The 23,586-nt window shown below is 36.7% G+C and overlaps 1 protein-coding gene and 1 pseudogene across 7 annotated transcripts in view; both read right to left on the reverse strand.

Moving 5' to 3' along the window:
* Positions 1–465: 465 nt before the first annotated feature.
* Positions 466–584, reverse strand: LOC142875697 (uncharacterized; annotated as a pseudogene).
* A 557-nt stretch (positions 585–1,141) lies between these two features.
* The window catches only part of LOC105879011 (zinc finger protein 248), a 29,285-nt gene continuing 6,840 nt past the window's right edge, over positions 1,142–23,586 (reverse strand). For 6 of the 7 annotated variants that reach the window (XM_012778948.2, XM_012778946.2, XM_012778951.2 and 3 more), the window contains 3 exons: positions 14,759–14,885; positions 14,389–14,484; positions 1,142–5,351 (listed from right to left, as the gene is read on the reverse strand). In XM_012778948.2, the coding sequence (XP_012634402.1) occupies positions 3,850–5,351; positions 14,389–14,484; positions 14,759–14,885 (1,725 nt within the window). In that variant the 3' untranslated portion in view covers positions 1,142–3,849. Of the gene's footprint in view, positions 5,534–14,388; positions 14,485–14,758; positions 14,886–23,586 lie in introns of those variants that run through there. The other variant, XM_076010350.1, reaches the window with a different exon arrangement.

The following is a 23,586-nucleotide window of genomic DNA, read 5'->3' on the forward strand; positions in this document are numbered from 1 at the left end:
CAAACCTCTTCATTGTAAATTACCCAGTCTCAGGTACTTCTTTATAGCAATGCACACAGACTAGGACACCATCCTATATAAAATCACACCATTCCTCTGACAACTTTTCCTGTTTTCATTTTTTTTTTAATTAAAAAAAAAAAGCCTACCTGCCTATAATCCTAGCACTCTGGGAGGCCGAGGCGGGAGGATCGCTCGAGGTCAGGAGTTTGAGATATGCCTGAGAAAGAGCAAGACCATGTCTCTACTAAAAAAAGAAACAAATTAATTGGTCAACTAAAAATATACAGAAAAAATTAGCTGGGCATGGTGGCGCATGCCTGTAGTCCCAGCTATTTGGGAGGCTGAGGCAGGAGGATTGCTTGAGCGCAGGAGTTTGAGGCTGCTGTGAGCTAGGTTGATGCCACGGCACTCTAGCCCAGGCAACAGAGTGAGACTCTGTCTCAAAAGGAAAAAAAAAAAAAAAACCAACAGCACCCAGTAGTTCCAGGCGGTCTCTCATCCAAGTACTAACCAGGCCTAACTCTGCTTAGCTTCCAAGATCTGACGAGATTGGGCACATTCAGGGTGGTATGGCTGTAGACTTTTCATTTTTCTTTATAGCACTTTATAGCATTTTTGTGTGTGTGTGTTGAGGACTGTCTTTTAATAGATCACACCACAAGTGTATTTTCTCAATAAGACTGATGGCAGCAACAAAGCTACAAGCTATCTGATCTACGACAACCTCCCAATGGCCTATTTGTAACAAATAATTATTCCTGGATCAATACAAAATGTGAGGCCAGGGCTAGGGTAAATGCCAACCCTATGATCACAAGGACAGGTTCCATTAATAGAATAATGTAGAAAAGTTGCATTGAGCAAATAGTCCCAGTGCATATTTAAGTACATAATAAAAAATGCCATATTAAATCAAGGAAAGGGCTGAATTATTCAATGCAGGGAAAACTGGCTATGTGGGAAAATAAAGCTGCTTACCTCTATCACATATGACAAGGAACACCAGAGATGAGAATAGTGCAATTTCAAATAATGTCTACTTTATCATGTCAAAGGAGACATACCTGCCACAATGCTTGGTTCCAAAGAGAATTTCCTTATGCCAACACAAAAGCACAATGAACGAGAAACACTTAACTTTCAGCTAGCAGAATAACTTTATTTTTAATTCTGAGCATTCTACATAGGAATTTACAGAAATGAAAAACACTGTGCTACTTATTCTCCATGTACTTTACCCAGATTCTCTCCACCTTTCTCTGAACCCACCTGGGCTCTCCTACAGATGCATCTCGTTGGGTTCACAAAAAGGGAGGCACTGGCAATTTGGTGCCACAATTCTGGTGGTGACAATGTTTCTGACACAGTGGCCCTTCCTCCATGACAGCAGCTCTTGCTGGGGTCAGGTAACACTGCTTCCATCCTTGCCCCTTGAGGCCTCAGAATGGTGATGGCTTCCTGCTGACGCTAGTCTCTAGGTGTTTCAATATCCCTTGTTTCTGTCAGGCACCACTGTGGTAAGTCTGCCATTAAAATCTGTTTAGAGAATTCTGTTGTCCACCAGAAAGATCCATGGCTGATACAAATAGCAATCCCTATATCAACCTGTCAAAAGAAACAATTCTTTCCCCAAAAGCAATGTATAGAACATTAACACTTAGCAAAATTTTTCTGTGTCAGGTGGAATGCCTTCAGCTCTAAGTATCAGACAGCCCTAAGAATAAATAAGAGACAGTTATTATCACGGTAATACAAAGTCCCAGTAGAAAGCAAGTGTGGAGATCTGAGAAGCTCAGCAACATCACCTCTGAGATGGCTTTTCCACCTTGTGCACTGTCATCTTCAGGCTACTGCCCTTCAGAGCTACAAACTGTAAGCTAGTATCACATACAGACATGAAAAAGTCCAGCAGAAGATAGACAATCTCTTCTCATGTCCTGACAATGTATTATCAGGGAGATCTTTCCCAGAAGTATTGTAGAATATTTTCCAACACCTCATTGCTCACAGGTTCACCCCAACAAAAAAGCATTAGAATGGAATTTCCATTAGCTGTGACTAATCTGGACTTATCCCCTAAATCATCTGGGAGAAGGATGGACAAAGATATAAAACTTAGCTCAGCAAGGAAGACATAGGGAATGGCCATTGGGTGAGCAGTGTCTCTCAGAACTGCTGACCAATGTGTTCTAATGAAGTGTAGGAAACAAGGACAAAAGAGGTAGAGACACTATATGACATTCTACAATACTAAATACAAAAACATAGTTTCTGGGTTACATAGACCTAGAGTTACATATATCATGCCTAAATAGATGCACATTGAAGTACCAAGTATGAAAAGAACATTTCATTACATACCATCACTTTTTATATGTAGAGAGCAAACTATTACTATTTATAACTGATGTTAACCTTTACATAATTTATGTAAATATCATTCTTATTAACAGCATTTACATTATCAACTAACTCAGAGGTAGCTCAAAAACCTCAGAAAAAATAGTGTTTGACTTGTTTATTGAACTGGTAGTTCAGTAATAATGGCCATACTCATTCATATATGGCAGGAAACAGGAAAGGTTATGTGATATGATTCTCTGTGAAATAATATTTCACTTAAGACATATACTGGCCAAGCTAAAAAAAGACTCTGGTAGCATTTACAATAGGACTGATTCAGAGGTAGTTAAAAACCTCGCAAAAACATTTTTTTGGCTTCTATCCTGAAGAGGCAACTCAGCAATAATGGCTGTAGCCATTTATTTATGTCAGGAAATAGAAAAATGGGTATGTGGTTTGTACTTTAAATCTGCTATATATTTCTTATATATACACAGTGGTATGCTGGTAAATATTTCACAACAGGTTCTCTGAGAAAATGAAGACCTTGATTTATAGACTTTGCCAGTTTCCATAGTGTAAATACTCCCATTAAACTACCAACAGGGTAGCACTGAATGTGGAGTCAGGAAGAGATGTGCAGTGGCACTCCAAGATATAGTATTTTCACCATACAGATTCAATAATATGAGTAACCTAAACCACAAAGATAAAAGTAAAATGTAGCAAAATAATTTGGAAGTGATGAGTGTTGAATATTTAATAACTTTGTTTTTAATATGAATAAATTGTAAATTTATATAATTTTAAATAATGACTGTGTATAATAACTGGCTCACAAAACTCCTGAAATTTTAACAATCAACAGCACTTTTAAATCAGTATGAGGTGAAGGTAGCAAATCATTATACATGTGAACAAATATATTTACATACACATACATATGTACATATACAATTGTATCAACTTATAAAGACACCAAACACCAATGGCATTTAGTGTGGAAAATATTAATATATACCATAATAGTTACTAAACTAAGTATAAGTATTTTTTCCTCACAACCATGTTGGGCCATAATATACACATCAAGCACACCCAAATTTCTGTTATATGAGCACACTCACATAAGGTCTACAAACATGAGGGGCTCCTCACACATGTGCTTAATGCTGCTGTCATTCACTTTAAGCTTTAGATTCCACTGTAAATATGGGTATAAATGAAAACTGTCCATTATGTTTACAATAAAATTTTGGTATCACAACTGGAATGACACTAAACAACATAAATTCTAGATAAAGATTTTACCATATTACTTAAATGAATAGATTTTCCCTCAATACAAATTTTCCAATGAAAAGTTTTTATTTTTCTTGAAAGTTTTCATTATTCAAATGAGATACCATTTTCTAGTAATTTGTGGTATTCTTTGGCTTTCTCTAATTTCATTTTGTTTAACTGTACAACAAATTTGACAGGTGTATGAAGGTTTCTGAACATTCAGGATGTGGAATGAGCTTTTGCCCTTGTGTGAATTCTCTGATGTTTGGTGAGTACTGACCTCTGACTAAAGGTCTTCCCACATGCATCACACTCATAGGGCTTCTCCCCTGTGTGAGTTCTCTGATGTTTAGTGAGAGCAGATTTTTCACAGAACGTTTTCCCACATTCATTACATTTATAGGGTTTCTCTCCAGTGTGAGTTCTTTGATGTACAATGAGATTTGACTTCACACAGAAGGATTTTCCACATTCATTACATATAAAGGGTTTCTCCCCTGTGTGTGTTCTCTGATGGACAGTTAGTGCAGACCTGTGGCAGAAGGATTTTCCGCAAGCATTACATTTGTAGGGTTTCTCTCCTGTGTGTGTTCTCTGGTGTTCAGTGAGGTTTGATTTCACACAGAATGTTTTTCCACACTGCTTACATTCATAGGGTTTTTCTCCTGTATGCGTTCGCTGATGGTTGGTAAGGTGTGGTTTCTGGCAAAAGGCTTTCCCACATTCAGTACATTCATAGGGCTTCTCTCCTGTGTGTGTTCTCTGATGTTGAGTGAGGTTTGACTTCTCCCAGAAGGTTTTCCCACATTCACCACATTCAAAGGTTTTTTCTCCTGAGTGAGTTCTCCGAAGTTGGGTGAGATGTGATTTCTTACTAAAATTATTCCCATTTTCATTGTATTCATAGGGTTTTTTCCCCATGTGTACTATCTGATGTTTAAAGAGAGCTGACTTTTCCCAACTTTTGTCACTCACTTTATATTCATGGGGAATCCTTTTTGTGTAAGCTCCCTGATGGATAATGAAAGTTGAATTGTCACAGAAGATTTCCCCGTATTCATTACATTCATAAGGATTGCCCCCTGTAAGAGCTTTCTGATGTCCAAATCTTAAATCCATACAGAAGGACTTCCCACAAATACCACATTCATATGGTTCCATTTCCAAATGAGCTCTCTGAGATATGTTGAACTTTAAACTTTCAACGAAGGTTCTTCCACATTCATTATATTTACATAGTGTCTCTCCTATCTGAGATCTCTTATTTGTTAAAAAGGCTGCCTCCTCATGGAGGCTTTGCCCATTTTCATTATACTGGAAAGGCTGGTCAAAAATTGGCTGAGTGAGAGCCTGGCAATGATTAAGAACATTTCTTTTTTGATCATATTTATAAGATTTCTCACCAACAGGAATTTTCTCATGTCTAATATCAAGGAGCAATTTCTCATATACATTAAATTTATCAGGCTTCTTTCTGGAACAGTTCTTTTTACTAATAATTAAGCCTGAAATATTTTTCAAACTCATTTCACATGAGTCACATATTTTATAGGGAAAATTTCTTGAAGAAACAGGGTCTGTGACAAGATCAAAAGTTTTCCTTCCTCTATCACCACTTTCTACACTTACTATCTTGTTGTTGGTGAATATAAGTTCCCAAAAATGTTCATCTTGATTTTCCTGGCTGTTCTCTAGTAGGACATCAACTTTCCATTTACTTTCTAGAAATGAGAAAAATAACCACATCTTATCAATCTTAATACATTCTGATGGAATTGGACTTTTACACAAATGCCCCAGTACACAGTCAATTCTTTTGTTTTAGCCTCAGTTTCCTGGCATGAGCTGAATTCAAGTATACATTTCCTTTATCCTTCTGGTTTAAGTGGAAAACACAAATATGCTGCAATACAAACAGGAGGGGAAACTGACATTTAACACTTTATAATAACCTTTAAAACTGGAAATAAACAGGTGAAATAAAATTCACAACACAGCGAACCAGAGTGGCTGATTAAGAGAGAATGGGGTGGGCCAAACAGAGACAATAAACAATGAATAAAGTGATAGTAAAGATTAGTAGACAAAGGGTTTCAGAGGCTGAATTATGTTTGGTAGAGACAAAACAGATGTTAGTCCTAATCCTCTAATACAATTACTGGGCTAGGATTCCCACCAGAGTACAAGCTTCTTTTCTATTCTACACATGAACATCAAATTAATGTCCTAATGGCCGGGCGTGGTGGCTCACGCCTGTAATCCTAGCTCTCTGGGAGGCCGAGGCGGGCGGATTGCTCAAGGTCAGGAGTTCAAAACCAGCCTGAGCAAGAGCGAGACCCCGTCTCTACTATAAATAGAAAGAAACTAATTGGCCAACTGATATATATATAAAAAATTAGCCGGGCATGGTGGCGCATGCCTGTAGTCCCAGCTACTCGGGAGGCTGAGACAGAAGGATCGCTCGAGCCCAGGAGTGTGAGGTTGCTGTGAGCTAGGCTGACGCCACGGCACTCACTCTAGCCTGGGCAACAAAGCGAGACTCTGTCTCAAAAAAAAAAAAAATTAATGTCCTAAAACATCAACTTCTTAGGTTCAAAAGAAATGTTCTGTACTTTGGATCTAACATATTCTTTATTTTATTTTTTATTTTTTTGAGACAGAGTCTCACTTTGTTGCTCAGGCTGGAATGAGTGCCGTGGCATCAGCCTAGCTCACAGCAACCTCAATATCCTGGGCTCAAGCAATTCTACTGCCTCAGCCTCCCAAGTAGCTGGCATGCGCCACCATGCCCAGCTAATTTTTTTGTATATATATTTTTAGTTGGTCAATTAATTTCTTTCCATTTTTAGTAGAGACAGGGTCTCGCTCAGGCTGGTTTCCAACTCCTGACCCTGAGCGATCTGCCCGCCTTGGCCTCCCAGAGTGCTAGGATTACAGGCGTGAGCCACCACGCCTGGCCCTATATTCTTTAATTTTATTGACAAGGAATACTTTTTTTATATGCTGTAGTAAATAAACTCAAGACATGATGAACAGGGGATGGAGATTTTCTGAGTTGTTCATTCAAAGAACAGAACCTCATAGAGAATGAGTTCAACAAGAGAGTTGTTTTTTATACGAAAATAGAAAAAACATTTGAGAAATATGAGGTTTGAGAGAGGCAAAGCATGGTTTCCATCTTCATCCTCTCCTAGATTGATTACTGTATTATTTATGTCTGCTTATACATTTGGGTTTTTAAATCTGATTTTATATCTAGGTTTTTCTCTCATATCTAGGTTTCTCTGCTTTAACATTTAGCCTCATCTGGGGCTCTTACCAACTTGTGAGGCCCATAAGGATCATATTTCTCTATATGGTACTGAGACATTCAATAAACTTTATCATAAAACTTCTTGGGTACACTTCATTGTAGCTACCCCAAGGGATGTTAATCACACTAAAAAGAAAATGAATGACAGCCCTGAGCTCATTGGCCCAAAGACCAACAGATTAAAGTTATTATCCTGGCAAAAACAAATCAAAACAGGATAAACAAACCTTTACACCAACTGATTCTCATTAAGTGTTCGAGCCAATATTCCGCAAGTCCACTAAAAGTATCTCTGTGCAACTCTGGCCAGGTATTAGCTCATTCCCAACAAAACACCTTTTTACTCAACTAGAAGCATTCCACCCTTGGCTATCCTTAGAACCTGGACATCCTTCAGTGAACTACTGCTTCCCTTAATTAAAAAAAAAAACAAACCACTATCAATTCCAGTAGCCGAATGGCAGAATCTTTGGGGTTTTCTAGATATGAGATCATATCATGAACAAAGAGCAATAGTTGGACCTCTTCTGCCCTTATTTGGATGCCCTTGATTTCTTTCTCTTGTCTGACTGCTCTGGCTAGGACTTCCAGCCCTATGTTGAATAGAAGTGGTGATAAAGGGCAACCTTATCTGATTCCAGTTCGAAGTGGGAATGCTTTTAATTTTTCCCCATTCAGTATGATATTGGCTGTGGGTTTGTCATATATGGCTTGTATCATTTTTAGTTAAGTCCCATCTATGCCTATTTTGTTAATAAGTGTTCTTATCATACAAGGGTGTTGAATCTTGTCGAATGCTTTTTCCATGTCTATTGAGAGGATCGTATAGTCTTTGTTTTTGCTTCTATTTATGGGGTGAATTACATTTATAGGTTTGCATATGTTGAGCCATCCCTGCATGTCTGGGATGAAGCCCACTTCATTGTGATGGATTATTTTTTTGATAAGTACCTGAATTTGGTTTGCTAGTATTTTGTTGAGAATTTTTGCATCTATATTCATAAGGCATATTGGTCTGTAGTTTTCTTTTTTTGTTGCATCCTTTCATCGTTTTGGTGTCAGGGTGATGTTGGCTTCATAAAATGTGTTGAGAAGGAATACTTCCTTCTTGATGTGGAATAATTTCTGCAGGAGAGGCACCAGTTTTTCTTTGTAGGTCTGGTAAAATTCAAGTGTGAAACCGCCTGGTTCAGGACTTTTCTTTATAGGAAGGTATTTTAACCGCTATTTCAATTTCAGTAGTTGATATTGGTCTGTTCAGGAATTCTATTTCTTCCTGATTGAGCCTAGAGAGGCTGTGTGTTTCTAAGAATCTGTCCATTTCCTCCACATTTTCCAGTTTATGTGCATATAGATTTTTATAGTACTCATACAAGATATTTTGTATCTTCTTGGCATCAGTTGTAATTTCTCCTTTTTCATTCCTGATGGAGCTTATTAGAGTACTTTCTTTTCTGCATCTCATTAATCTAGCCAGTGGAGTGTCAGTTTTGCTTATTTTTTCAAAGAACCAACTTTTTGCTTTATTAATCTTCTGTATAGTTTTTTGTTATCAATTTCATTTTGTTCTGCTATAATATTTGTTATTTCTTTTCTTCTGTTGGGTTTGGGGCCGGTTTGCTCACCCTTTTCCAGTCCTTTAAAACGATTCACTAGATTGTTTATTTGTGATCTTCCATCTTTTAGATGTAGGCATTTATGGATATAAATAATCCTCTCAGGACTGCTTTAGCTGTGTCCCACAGATTTTGATAACTTGTGTCTCCTGTATCATTTAGTTCAAAGAATCATTTGATTACCATCTTGATTTACTCCTTAATGCAGTAATTGTTCAGCAGAAGGTTGTTTAGTTTCCATGACTTTGTGTAGGGAAGAGAGTTTCTGTTGGAGTTGATTTCTCATTTCTTTCCACTGTGGTCTGAGAAGATGCATGGTATAATTTCTATTTTTAAAAATTTTTGAGACATGCATTGTGGCCTAGGATATGGTCAATCTTAGAGAATGTTCCATGATGAGAAAAATGTACATTCAGTGTTTTTTGGGTAGAATGTTCTGTAAATGTCAGTCAGACCCATTTGTTCCAGAGTTCTGTTTAAGTCCATTGTTTCTTTGTTTAATTTCTGTTTGGAGAATCTGTCCTGTTCTGTCAGAGAAGTTCTGAAATCTCCAGCTATTACAGTGTTGCTGTTTATCAATTCATTTAGATCAAGTAGGATTTGCTTTATGAATCTGGATGCACCTGAGTTATCTGCTTAAATATTTAAAATAGTTATGTCTTCTTGTTGTATTGTACCCTTCACCATTATATAGTGACCCTCTGTCTTTCATCACTTTTGTTGATTTGAAGACTAAGTTATCTGAAATCAGAAACGCCATGGCAGCTTTCTTTTGGCTTCCGTTTGCTTGAAATACTGTTCTCCATCCCTTCACCTTAAGTCTGAATGCATCTTTGTGGTTTAGATGTGTTTCCTGAAGACAGCAGATACTTGGCTTATGTGTATTTATCCATTCACCCAGCCTATGTCTCTTCAGTGGGCAGTTCAAGCCATTCACATTTATTGAGAGAATTGATAAATGGGGTAGATTTCTGTACATCCTGTTGAGTTGAACTTCGTTGCTTTGTTTTCTCTCTTGAGCCACTGTGGTAGCTGGTCTGTGATCTTTAGCTTTTGGATGATTTTACATTGCTGAATGTTTACTGTGCTCATCCATGTGTAACACTGTTTTAAGTAAATCCTGGAGGGCAGGTATTGTCTTGATGAATTCCCTCAGTCTTTGCCCGTCTGAGAAGGTCTTTATTTCACCTTCATATACAAAACTTAGTTTTGCAGGGTACAAGATTGTAGGCAGGGCATTATTCTGTTTGAGAAGAGTGAAAATGGGGCCCCAGTTTCTTCTTACTTGTAAGGTTTCAGTTGAGAAGTCTGATGTTATTCTGATGGGTTTTCCTTTGTTGTTTACCTGTGCTTCTTTTGCCTTACAGCTCAAAGGAGGGCCTCTTTGGTGGTTATTTTGGTCAATTTGATGACTGTGTGTCATGGTGTCTTCCTGTTTGCAATGACTCTCCCAGGAGTCTTTTGAGCTTCTTGTACCTGGATATCTAGATTTTTAGCAAGGCCTGGGAAATTTTCCTCTATTATATCCTCAAATAACTTATCTAAACCTTGTGTGTTTTCTTCTTCACCCTCATGGATGTCTATGATTCTCACGTTAGGCCTCTTCATATAATCCCACATTTCTTTAGGCTTTGCTCTTTTATTTCTCTGTTCGATCTCTGTGATTGATTGATTGATTGATTTAATTGAAAGGTGTTACCTTCAATCCCTGAGATTCTGTCTTCTATTTGATCTACCCTGTTCTTGAGGCTTTCCACTGTGTTTTGCAATTCCTTGAACAAATTCTTCATTTCCAAGAGTTCAGTTTGATTTTTCTTTAATATTTCAATTTCTTTAGTGAATTTTTCTTCCAAGTCCTGGATTTTTGTGTGTGTGTGTGTGGTTTCTTTGCATTGATTATCCATTTTTTTTTTTTTGCATATCACTGAGTTTTCTTACAATCCATGTTCAAAATTCTTCTGTCATTTTAGTTTCCTGAATGTGGTTGATGTCAATTGCTAAAGATCTGGTGTTCCCTTTTGGGAGTGTGCTTTGCATTTGATTCTTCAGACTTCCAGAGTTCTTTCACTGATTCCTTCCCATCTGGATAGTCTGTTGCTTCTTACCTTTAGATTTTTGTTTGACTAATGACATACCCTGTTAAGTCCCTGAGCCAGTAGGTGGTGTTTGTGGGTGAGATTGGACCACACCCAGTATGATGAGTCAGTAGATACACTTAAAGGGTGTGCAGAGTGACCTCCCTGTCAGTAGGTGGTGCTTGCTGGGAGGAGCAGGCTGGAGCAAAGTCTCAGGTCACAAAATCAATGTACAGAAATAGGTAGCATTCCTATATGCCAACAACAGTCAAACTGAGAACCAAATCAAAATGCAATACCTTTCACAATAGCAATAAAAAAGTAAAATACATATGAATATATTCAACTAAGTAGGTAAAAGAGCACTACAGGGAGAACTATGAAACACTGAGGAAGGAAATAGTAGAGGACTTAAACAGATGGAAAACCATACCATGCTCATGGGTCAGCAGAATCAACATTGTTAAAATGTCTACGTTATCCAAATGATCTACAGATGCAATGCAATCCCTATTAAAATACCAACATCATTTTTCACAGATATAGAAAAAATAATACTGTGCTTCGTATGGAACCAGAGAAGACCCTGCAATCTTAAGCAAAAAAGAGCAAATTGGTAGGCATCAATTTACCAGACTTCAAGCTATACTACACGGCTATAGTAATTAAAACAGCTTGTGACAAGCATAATAACAGAGACATAGACCAATGGAACAGAACTGAGAACTGAGATATCAAACCATCCTCATATAGCCATCTAATCTTTGAGAAAGCAGACAAAAACATACACTGGGAAAAAAATCCTTATTCAATAAATGGTAGTGGGAAAACTGGATAGTCACATATAGAAGACTGAAACAGGATCCACACCTTTCACCTCTCACAAAAATTAACTCATGGTGGATAACAGACATAAACCTATGGTGTGAAACTGTAAGAATTCTATAAGAAAATGTCAAAAAAACTCTTATACACAATGGTGTAAGCAAAAACATTTATGAAAGAGACCTTAAAGGCAATCACAGCAACAATAAAAATAAATAAATGGGATCGGATCAAATTAAAAAGCTTCTGCACAGCCAAAGAAACTATCATGACAGCAAATAGACAACCTACAGAATGGGAGAAAATTTTCACATATTACACATCCGATAAAGGGCTGATAACTAGAAGCTATATGGAACTCAGGAAAATCAGCAAGAAAAAATCCAACAACCCTATCAATAAGTGGGCAAAGGACATGAACAGAAACTTTTAAAAGATAGACTAATGGCTAACAACCGTATGAAAAAAATGCTCAACATCTCAAATCATCAGAATGCAAATTAAAACCACAATGAGATATCACGTATCCCAAGTGAGAATGGCCTTTATCAAAAAAGTCCCCAAACAGTAAATGTAGGTGTGGATGTGGACAGATAGGAACATTCATACACAGCTGGGACTGCAAACTAGTGCAGCCTCTGTGGAAAGCAATATGGAGATACCTCAAAGAGACCCAAGTATAACTACCATCTGATCCAGCAATCCCATTACTGGGCATCTACCCAAAGAACAAAAACATTCTTTACAAAAAGACATCTGCACTCGAATGTTTATAGCAGCACAATTCGCAACTGCAACGATGTGGAAACAACTGAAGTGCCCATCAATACATGAGTGGATTAATAAAATGTGGTATATGTATACCATGGAGTACTATTCAGCTATAAGAAACAATGGTGATATAGCACCTCTTGTATTAACCTGGATAGAGCTGGAGCCCATTCTACTAAGTGAAGTATCACAAGAATGGAAAAACAAGTACCACATGTACTCACCATCAAATTGGTATTAACTGATCAACACTTAAGCCCACATATACTAATAACATTCATCACGCGTCCGGCAGATGGGTGGGGGAGGAGGGGATGGGTATATTCACACCTAATGGGTGCAATGTGCACCGTCTGCGGCATAGACATGCTTGAAGCTCTAACTTGGGTGGGGCAAGGGCAATATATGTAATCTAAACATCTGTACCCTGATAATATTCTGAAATAAAAAAAAAACAATAATAATAAAACAAATAATATCTACAGCATCCCTACCACTTCATGGCTCCACTTTCTCTGTCCTTTAGAAGTTACTGCCCATATCATTCATTGTAACATAAAATAAATACCTTGCTCAATGCTACAGCCTCTGCTGTGACCAGAATCTGGTTCTTGGCAGATGTTACTACAGTCTTGTCTCCTCTGACCCCACTGAGGAGGCAGTACATTAATGGTTCTTCATAGTAATGTGCATGCAAATCATTTCCAACCTGCACCTGATGAGCTATTATACATGAGGACAAAAATAGGAATGTGCATGTAGAAAGAGTATCACAGAATGCTATCTGACTGAATGAAAAAGAATGGCCTCTCCTAAATCTGGCTCCCCAGACAATCAACAAAGTAATTATCAAAATACCAGATTTAGGCAAAGTAAGAAAGGGCCTTTTTTTTTTAGAGACAAAAATCTCAATAGAGAACCCCTAATCAGCAGCCATATGATCAGGCCTGAGTTCTTGGCATACAACCACCAGTAATTCAGTCATACAATATGAACAATTTAACTTATAGTAAAACACTGAGCTCTAACTTAAAACAAGTGAAATACCACCAATAAGCCATTACCATGCACCATGCAATGTCTAAACATTTTATATGCAATATTAATTATCTGAAAAAAGGCAAAGAAAACAAGAATGAAAATTTCATATAAGTGAGAAAATATAAACAAAATTTAATATATAGGATGGGGTTTATTTAATATAAATTCTCCAGAGCAGAAAGAAAAAAATTTTAAGACAGGCAGAATAAGACCACAATGTAATAGTCAATAAAAGGGGATTTTCATTCATTAAGTAGCAACTATAGGTTCCTTTGTCAGGCTAGTGATGATAAATCAAATGATTTGGTTAAAAAGAAAAATAACTAATGAAGAATGAGATCAAGTTAGGAATCAGAAAACACATAATTCTGCTTTTGAATGGTATCAGTGAAGAGAGAGAATATAAAGAGATGGAGAAGATGGTTTTGAATGGAAAATAACAATGAGATCATGAAGAGACCAGTAAGAGGTTTCGTACAGTGAGCCCACTGCTGCCATTTAAGGCAGCATTAGGACAGCAGGATGCACCTTATTTGACTCCTGGGAATTAGACTCTCTGGTTTTTGTATAGTGCACAGTTGCTCCTCCTCAATCTCCTCTAATGGAGGAATTTAATGCCTTCTAAAGGTGGTACTGTTCCAGGACTACTCTGACCTATATACAACCACACTCTAGAAAAGGGATTGGCAAACTATGACGGCAAGGCAATGGCCCTTGAGCTAACAACATTTTTACATTTTTAAAGGGAAAAAGTAGCAGTAGGGAAGAGGAAAGAAAGAGAGAGGAATGAGAAAGAGGAAGAGAAGGAAAAAGAGGAATAAACAGTAAGAAAAACGAACAGCAGCAACAGCAACCAAGACTATATGTGGCCCACTAAGCCTAAGAGGTAAGTCATTCTGAAAATGTCGAAGGAAAAGGAAAAGCATTATAGTGAGAGTAATGTATGGAGGAATGACAAGGTAATAGGGATGTGGACCAAGTATCCCTCGTTATTTCCAAAGGTCTGAGACTAAAAGTAGAAATTTCTTAAAAATATTGCAAAGGTGACAAACCCTAAACCAATGATCTATTTTCTAATTTCCTCTGGCTTTCATCTGCCTTGAACTCACTAACTCACCTGGATAGCACTGCCTTGGGAATCCTTTCTCTAAGATCCAGGGCTCTTCTCCTTGCTCTATCTTGAGGATCACTTCTGGCTTAGTAACACAATGCCCTGTTAAGAGAAAATAACACAGGACTGGGCTAAAGCTTCAAAAGCAGAAAAAAATGATAGAGAAGAAAGATATAGCTCCAGGAGCTCAAGGAAGGTACACAAATGAACCAATCCCTAAGGAGGGAAGAGGACATTCTTCATGGGGGCCAAAAGGTATTGGTCATCCTAGAGCCTTGAATCTCAAGCTTCAAATCAGAAAACTACAGGGCATTCATATGTTTGAGCAACTAAGAAATGGATGCTATTGGCCGCCATGTGGGGAAAAAATCCTTACCTACAGAGACAAGGTTGCTATAATTTTCCAGGATCACATCTCTGTATAATATCTTCTGAGCAGGGTCCAGAAGAGACCATTCTTCCTGGGTGAAGTCCACACATACATCCGTGAATGACACTTGTTCCTGTAACAGTATATTCCTTATCAATATGAAGTAGTCATAACTAAATAATGTAGAAAAGATTTAAGAGAACTAATCTCTTTATAGTTTACTGAAAAATGACATATAGGATATCTCCCTTTGTGCTATACTATATAGCATAATACAGGCTGGATGGGGAGGCTCACGCCTGTAATCCAAGCACTCTGGGAGGCTGAGGTGGGTGGATTGGATCATTTGAGCTCAGGAGTTCGAGACCCGCCTGAGCAAGAGCAAGACTCCATCTCTACTAAAAAATAGAAAAAATTAGCTGGGCATGGTGGCGCATGCCTGTAGTCCCAGCTGCTTGGGAGGCTGAGGTAGGAGGATCGCCTAAGCCCAATAATTTGAGGTTGCTGTGAGCTAGGCTGACGCCATGGCACAGAGTAAGACTCTGTCTCAAAAATAAATAAATAAATAAAAGAATAATACAAAATATCTTGTACAAATTCAGTTTCCACTAAGGGCTTAGAATTGTCCTAAATGCTGTGAATGGTATTGATGAAAACAAAATGGTTCCTGTTCTCAAAGTGCTTATGACCTGATAAGAAGAAATATAGGCCGGGCGCGGTGGCTCAAGCCTGTAATCCTAGCACTCTGGGAGGCCGAGGCGGGCGGATTGCTCGAGGTCAGGAGTTCGAAACCAGCCTGAGCAAGAGCGAGACCCCCGTCTCTACTATAAATAGAAAGAAATTAATTGGCCAACTAATATATATATATAAAATTAGCCGGTGTGGTGGCGCATGCCTGTAGTCCCAGCTACTCGGGAGGCTGAGGCAGAAGGATTGCTTGAGCCCAGGAGTTTGAGGTTGCTGTGAGCTAGGCTGACGCCACAGCACTCACTCTAGCCTGTGCAACAAAGCGAGACTCTGTCTCAAAAAAAAAAAAAAAAGAAAGAAGAAATATATATTCACAGTTATTAAATTGGACATCGTAGGAAGTAGCAGTGTGTAAAAGGTAGACTAGAGTTTCAGGGGAAAAGTCAGTTCTTTCACATTATCTTTTACATTATCAAGTTTCATCAAGGAAGTTAATACTTTCAGTTGTTAAAATAAATAACGGGATTGAGGTGAATATGGCACAGGCCCTGATCACACTCAACACATGACTGATTAAAGTGACTGCCCTGCAGTCTATCTGCCCATCAGAGAAAAGACTGAATCCTCTATGCTTGAAGAGATCATTTTCTGGAGCCTTTAATAATTTTTTTTGGTTTTAAACACAATATTTGGCATCTAGTAAAAAATTTCATGGTATGTAAAGAAAAAGGGACCAAGAAAAAAAACAGATTACAAAAGCAGACACATAGGTTACCCAGACACCATAATTAATAAACAAGAACTTCAAAATGAATGATTAATATGTTCCATAAAACAAAGGAAAATATGAAAATAAACAAGAAGATGGGAGAAGTTCAACAGTGTATGGTATGTGTGTTGTACAGAAAAAGGGTTAATAGAGAAGGCCTGAAACTGCTATCCTTTGAAAGGATAGCAAGTGATCATGTTTGACTGGCATCTGGAAACTTGGATTTCAGGGGGGTTCTTATAATTTTCTGATAAGAATGGCTCACTGAGCCTGAACTGTTTGTGTAAACAATATGGTTTATGCAAAATATGTGCATTCCTTCTGGGAGTCTAGAATTTTGGTATGTGCCAGGCCAAGAGTACCTATGTGATCAGCCCCTGATCAAAATTCTGGACACCAACTATCTACTGAGCTTCCCTGGTATACATTTCAGATATGTTGTCATATGTCACAGTTAGAGGACTTAAGTGTGTTCTGTGAGACTCCACTGGGAGAAGACTTAGAATCTTGCTGATTTTGCTTTGTCTCTTTTCACTATATGCTGAGTCGTCCCAGGGAATCATTAGACCTGGGTATGGTCTTGAGGACCTATTATACATGTATACATAGACACACACCCTAAACAATAAAATATACATTCTATCATTTTATTTGTACTCACATGGAACATTCACCAACATAGACCATACATATATATATATATATATATATACAGGCATAAAATGGGTATTCTAGAGCTGAAAAATAAAATATCTGGAATTAAGAGCTAATTAGATGGTTTCAAAATCATATTCGAAGAAGAAAACAAAATCTGAAACATGTATGCATCTAACAAAAGACTGTCAAAGTGTATATATAAGGTAAAAACAGAACTGAAAGGAAAGCTTAGAAATCTATACCACAGCTGGAGACTTCAACTCTCCTCTGTCAGTACTGATAGATCAGCAGGCTGATAATCAGTAAGTATATAGATAACCTGAATGGCACTATCAATCAACTTGATCTGACATTTATAAAATACTTCCCACTCTAATCAATAAAATATACATTCTATTGCTTGGAACAGGTTCTCAGACTTTCCTTGTTTTGATGACCTTGACAGTTTTGAGAAGTATAAATCCAGTGTTTTGTACTCACACGGAACATTCACCAACATAGACCATATTCTGGCCTATAAAACACACCTTAATGAACTTGAAGAAATAGCTATCATACAAAGTAGGTTTTCAGACCACAATGGAATTGAACAGAAACCAATAAAGCAAGAAATAGCTAGAAAATCCCTCTAAAACTTGAAAACTAAACAATATACTTATAAATAATCTATAGGCCAAAGAAGAAGTCTCAAATTTTTAAATATTTTAAATGAAATATAAATGAAAATATCAGTGTTCAAAATTTGTGGGATGCTGAGAAAGTAGCATATATAGGGAAATGTATAGCATCAAATGTATATTTTGTTCTCCAAAAGACCCTTCTACAAAAATGAGAAGACAAGCCAAAGACTGGATGAAAATATTTACAAAACACATGTCTAATAAAGGAGTTATATCCAAAATATACAAAAGAACTCTCAAAACTCAATAATAAATATACAAGCAACCCACTTGAAAAATGTGCAAAAGATCTGAACACACGTAAACAAAGACATACATACAGCAAATAAATAATGAATAAACATTCAATATCATTTGCCATTATGGATACCAAAATGAGATACAATGACATTTATTAGAAGGGTTAAATCTAAACTACTCATAATATAAATATATGATAATGTATAAATAAATAAAAAATAAATAAATGATTAAATAAATGGGAGAGAACAGATAAATCTACTATGCAGAATTACTAACAATTTATGTGGATACTCTGCCATCAAGGAGGTATAACTCTCCACTTCCTTCCAAAGAATATAGTATGAAAACAGAGGAAGAAAGGGTAACTTTACAGTGAAGAAATGTGACCACACTATCTCAACCAGGTAACTAACAGTAACATATCAACAGTGATAAGTCAAGTTGATAGCATTTTCCCTTGATATGATGTTACCAAATGGCACATTACCTCTGTGGTCTTCCTCTAAGAAACTCTAACCCCAGTCTAATCCTGAGAAAAACAGCAGAAAAATATCAACTGAGGGACATTTTACAAAACACTGGATTTATACTTTTCAAAACTATCAAGGTCATCAAAACAAAGAAAGTCTGAGAACCTGTTCCAGTCAAGAAGTCTAAGGAGACAAGATAACTAAATAGAATATGGATATCCTGAAATAGAAAAATTGTATTAAGGAAAAATTAAGAAAATCTCAATAAAGTAGTCATTACTTAATAAATCAATATTGTCACATTAGTTGTGACAAATGTACTGTATTAAGATGTTAATAACAGAAGAAACTATGTCTGTGGGGATGTATATGGGAATTCTCTACTATTTCACAACTTTTCCATAAATCTAAAACTCTTCTAAAGCAGAAAAGTTTATTAGTAAAAATACTGAACAAATAAGAGGACAAGATTAATGAAGTGGAGTGATGCCAGCAAAATGGAGAATTGGGCAGCATGATGCTCAGGGCCCTCTCGGAGACATCAAACAACAAGCAGGAACTGTCAGAATAAACTTTGTCACAACTCTAAGAAGGTCAAAGGCTCACTGCAACCAAGTGAATGCTGAATCAAGAAAAAGACAGCTTCAAAATGATAGGAAAGCTTTGTGGCATTTCTATTTGCTACAACCCTCCTAGGTTACCCAACCCTCCTTGGTTGGTGGCAGCCTTGAGATGGCAGCCCATGCTCCAAGTGTGGGACCCTGGTCCTTGATTCTGGAGGGATCATAGCAGACCTTATTCACAAAATTGTGTTTGTCTGTTCTAACCTGTGTGGGAACTACCTGAAGAACAGATGTAAGACGCTCGCTTCTGTTTCACCTAACTCAGAACTCACTTAGGGCAGAAAAGAAACAGGCATTGTTTGAAAATATTGTAAGGGGAACAAATTACCTGCAGCCACCTGGGGCAAAAGATTATGGTTGAGATATACAGTATGCTACCTGAAGCCTGGGAATAAAACTGGGGGAAAGATTCTTTGTGAAATCAGAGCTTTCAAAAAACCCCAGATACTGGGGAATGTGGAAAGCAATGTATATACCTAGGGCAGGATGGAAACCCACAAGCCTTAAGAAGACCTAAGCTGTCACCTCTGGCAGACCTCTATGTTCAGCGTGATCAGGATGTGAAGGCTAAAGCAGGCTATAAAGAGCCTGGCTAAGTAAGCATTGAAGAGCACCTCAGCTTAGAGCCAAGCTGCCAACACAGGGAGAAGTGGGGTTTTTGTTTGTTTGCTGTTCTTTTTAGCAACTGGTATTCAAAGAAATCTCTGTAAAAACATTAGCTCAATACAAGCCCAGGAACAGAGACTTAGACCACACACAACAAGGAAACAAGTCTTTACAGAAATAGTATGGAAAGGCTATTAAACTAATAGACAAATGCAGCCTTCAAGAATGAAAAACAGCAAACCCTGGGGAAGGGTAGGAATCTAATTTCCAGTTACCACATTATTCAAATGTCCAGTTTTCAACAAAAAAGTAAAAGGTATTAAAAGATACAAGAACATATAGCCCACTCAAAGGAAAAAAACAAACCCCTCCTTGAGGAAGCCCCGACATTGGACTAGATAAAGACCTTAAATAAACTGTCTTAAATATGCTCAAAAAGGTAAAGAAAATCATGGACAAAAAGCTAAAGGAAATGAGGAAAACAATGTATAAACTAACTTAGAAGTTATATATTAAAAAAATAGAAATTATAAGGCTGAAAAATAAAATGAGTGAAGTAAAAAATTCACTAGAGGATTCAATAGCCCATTTGAGCAGACAGCAGAAAGACTCATGAACTGGATGACAGAATAACTGAAACAATTTAGTATGAGGAGAACAGGAAGGAGAAGGAGAAGAAGAAGAAGAAGAAAAAAAAAAAACATGAATAGACCCTAATGGACCTTTGAGTGGGCTATCATATACATTACAGGAGTCCCAGAAGAAGAGGGAAAGAGGCAGAAAGATATTTAAAGAAATAATGGCTAAAATCTACCCAAACTTTATTAAAGACACAGATCTTATACCCAGAAAGCTCAACAAACTCCAAGGAATAAAACTCAAAGAGATTTCACTAAGGCACATTATAGTCAAACTGTCAAAAGCCAAATAAAAACAATGAATGTTAAAGATACCATGGAGGCCAGAAAGCAGTGGGATGACATCTTTATAGTACTGTAAGAGGAAAAAACAAAACCAAAAAAACTGCCAACTAAGAATCGTAAAACTGGCAAATCTATTCTTCAAAAAGGAAAGAGAAATTAAGATATCATTCCAGATAAACAAAAGTTGAGAGAGTTCATTATTACAAGTCCTGCCCTACAGGAAATAAATATTATACTGAATGGAATCCTTCAGGTTGAAATGAAAAGATCTTAGTACTAAAAGCTGTATGAAGAAATAAAGATCTCTGGTAAAGGTTAACTATATAAGCACAAAAGCCAGCATTTTGTATTTGGGTTTGGAACTCCAGTTTTTTCTTCCTAAAGGAATTTAAGACAAATGCATAAATGGTAATTTTAAATCTATGTTATTGGGCATACAATGTACAAAGATGTAACTTATGACAAAACAACATAAGGGAATGAATGCAGCTATATAAGAGCATTTTTGTATGAGAAAGCCAGCTAATAAATGTAGAAGGAATGAGAAAATGTGAAAATCATCATTTTGCAACCACCAGTATGAGAGCTAATTGAGACAAAGTATTATCAGTAGATGCTAAAAACACTGGATAAGTGAAGTTGTTGGGAAGAATACCCTTGAAATGAAAACCCAGCATCATCACCTATGTAGTATACCAGCCAATAATGTTTAACATGAAACAACCATGCTGACGTAATCAGACAGGTTCAGATTCTCTAGACTAAAAATGTCAATTTCAGGAAAGACAAAAAGGGCAGGAATCTGCTCTAGATTAGAGAAAAGTAAAAGGACATGAGAACTGAACATACTGTGACATCATTCATTGGACAATGCCTTGGAAAAAAATACATTTTTTAACATCTGGAGAAATTTCAATTTGGAGTGTACCCTAAATAATACCATCTCAATATAAGGAAAACCTTGTTCTCAGGAGAAACATGCCGAAGTGTCATGATGCTTACACAACTTATTTTCAAAAGGTTCAGCAAAAGGGTATAGAATAGATAGCTCAGTAGAAAAAGCAAATGTGGTAATTAGTTAATAATTGGTTTATCTAGGTGAAGTATAGTCAAGTTTTCACTATATTATACTCTCAACTTTTCTGCAGGTTTGAGACTGTTTTAAGTAAAAAATTAGGGGGAGATATTTTTAAATGATTACTATTACATGTACATATTTTGTGGATATGGTTCCTTACTATAACCTCTTCCAATAATAACTTAGTTCTTTCTTTCTTTTTTTTTTTTTTAAAGAGATAGGGTCTTGCTGTGTTGCCCAGGCTGAAGTGCAGGAGTACAGTGGCACCATCATAGCTCACTGCAGCCTCAAATTCCTGGGCTCAAGTGATTCTCTCACCTCAACCTCCTGAGTAGCTGGGAATACAGGTACACCCCCCCATGCCTAATTTTTTTTCTTTTCTTTTCTTTTCTTTTTTTAAGAGACAGGGTCTCACTATATTGCTTACTTCTGGGCTTAAGTGATCCTCTTGCCTGAGCCTCCTCACTCACTGAGATTACCAGTGAGATTACCATAGTACCTGGCTAGTTATTTCTTATTTAAAAATATTGTCTCATTTTGGGAAAGTTTACAGTACAGTGGATTTAGATATTATGGATAACTATAAATTTTCTTAGCATGATAATGGTATTGTGGTTAGGTGAGTAAATGTCCTTATTCAGAAGAAATGTAATTAGGGGAAAGTGTTATAATGTTTATAACTTATTTTCAAATACATTTCAGAATAATATATATATATAGGAGGAGATAAAACAAGGCAAAAATGTTAACTGATAAATCTAGGTAAAAATTATATTGGTGTTTATTTTGTTTGAAAATTTTCATACTAAAGGTTAAGAAAAAGAGACCACATCTTTTAAAGATCCATAACAATATATTTACAAAGAAAATAATTTATCATGAATTTGCTTCAAAATAATCTCAGCAGAAATGGATGAAAGTAAAAAGGAAGCAGTATTGGCTCTGAGTTGATAACTGGTGAAGCTGAAAATGGGTACATGGGGATTAATATACGATTTTCTTATTTTTGTGTGAGTCTGCAATTTTTCAAAATAAAAAGCTAAAAAGAATTGACATTTCTAGTCTGAGGTAAATATGTATCTCTCCTAACTCCAAAAAAATCAGTGTCAAAACATAAAGGTATAAATATATAATGACAGGAGAATACTCCTGGAAAGAGGCACCTCAGCAGAAGAAAAATTTTGAGTAATTTCTGAAAGATACAGAATCAGCAAGATCAAACAGAAGTCAGAGGCATAATGACCATTTCAAGCATAGCAATGAGTAGGGAAATCTTTGTGGGTTCTGGTGGGAAGCCTGTTATATTTCTAATCTATGTATGTTTCCTTACCAATTTACCTACTGTCCTTGAATGAGCCTTTCCATTGTGGGAGAGAATAATAGAGGACAGGTTTCTCATCAGCTGAGTAAATTCACATTAGCTACCTGTGCTGATCAAACTATTTCTTCACGTTTATACATGGAACAGAAAACAAACACCAGATATTTGAGGAAATCAATAGCATAAAGTATAAGTATCAAGATGACTAGAAGTAAATGCTAAGAAACCAAAATCAATATAATTCTAACATCCTCAAACATATTTTTAAGACTATTACATCTAAACTGAGAATAGCCTACAATGACAGAAACCATCAGAGAGAAAGAAAGAGTACTGAGAAATTAAAAACATGGTTCCCAAATTGTGAAAATGTAAAAAAAAAAATAAAAAATAAAATAAAAAAAGGAAGAAAGGACCTTAAAATAAGGCTTGGAAATAGAATGAACATGGAAGATAGTACAAAAAGAAAAATGGAAATGAAGATAAACAAGTTAAGAACACAAATGATGGATTCTGGAGATATAATATTATACCTGAAGAAATTCCAGGGGAAAACACAGGAAAAGAAACAATCAGAAAAAGGATAATAACTATATTTACCAAAATGTCTCTGAGCAGAAGGAATTTCTAAACTCCAAAAATAAAAATACATCCTTCAAAATACCAATACAAATAAAATAAAAAAACAACAGCCCTAAAAGAATGCAAGTGGATGCAAATGTCAGAACCTGACTTTGCATCTGTAGCTCCAAGAGAAACAACAGAGAAAAGTCTGGG

This window comes from Microcebus murinus, chromosome 14 (assembly GCF_040939455.1).
Source record: "Microcebus murinus isolate Inina chromosome 14, M.murinus_Inina_mat1.0, whole genome shotgun sequence".
Classification (NCBI taxonomy): Eukaryota; Metazoa; Chordata; class Mammalia; order Primates; family Cheirogaleidae; genus Microcebus; species Microcebus murinus.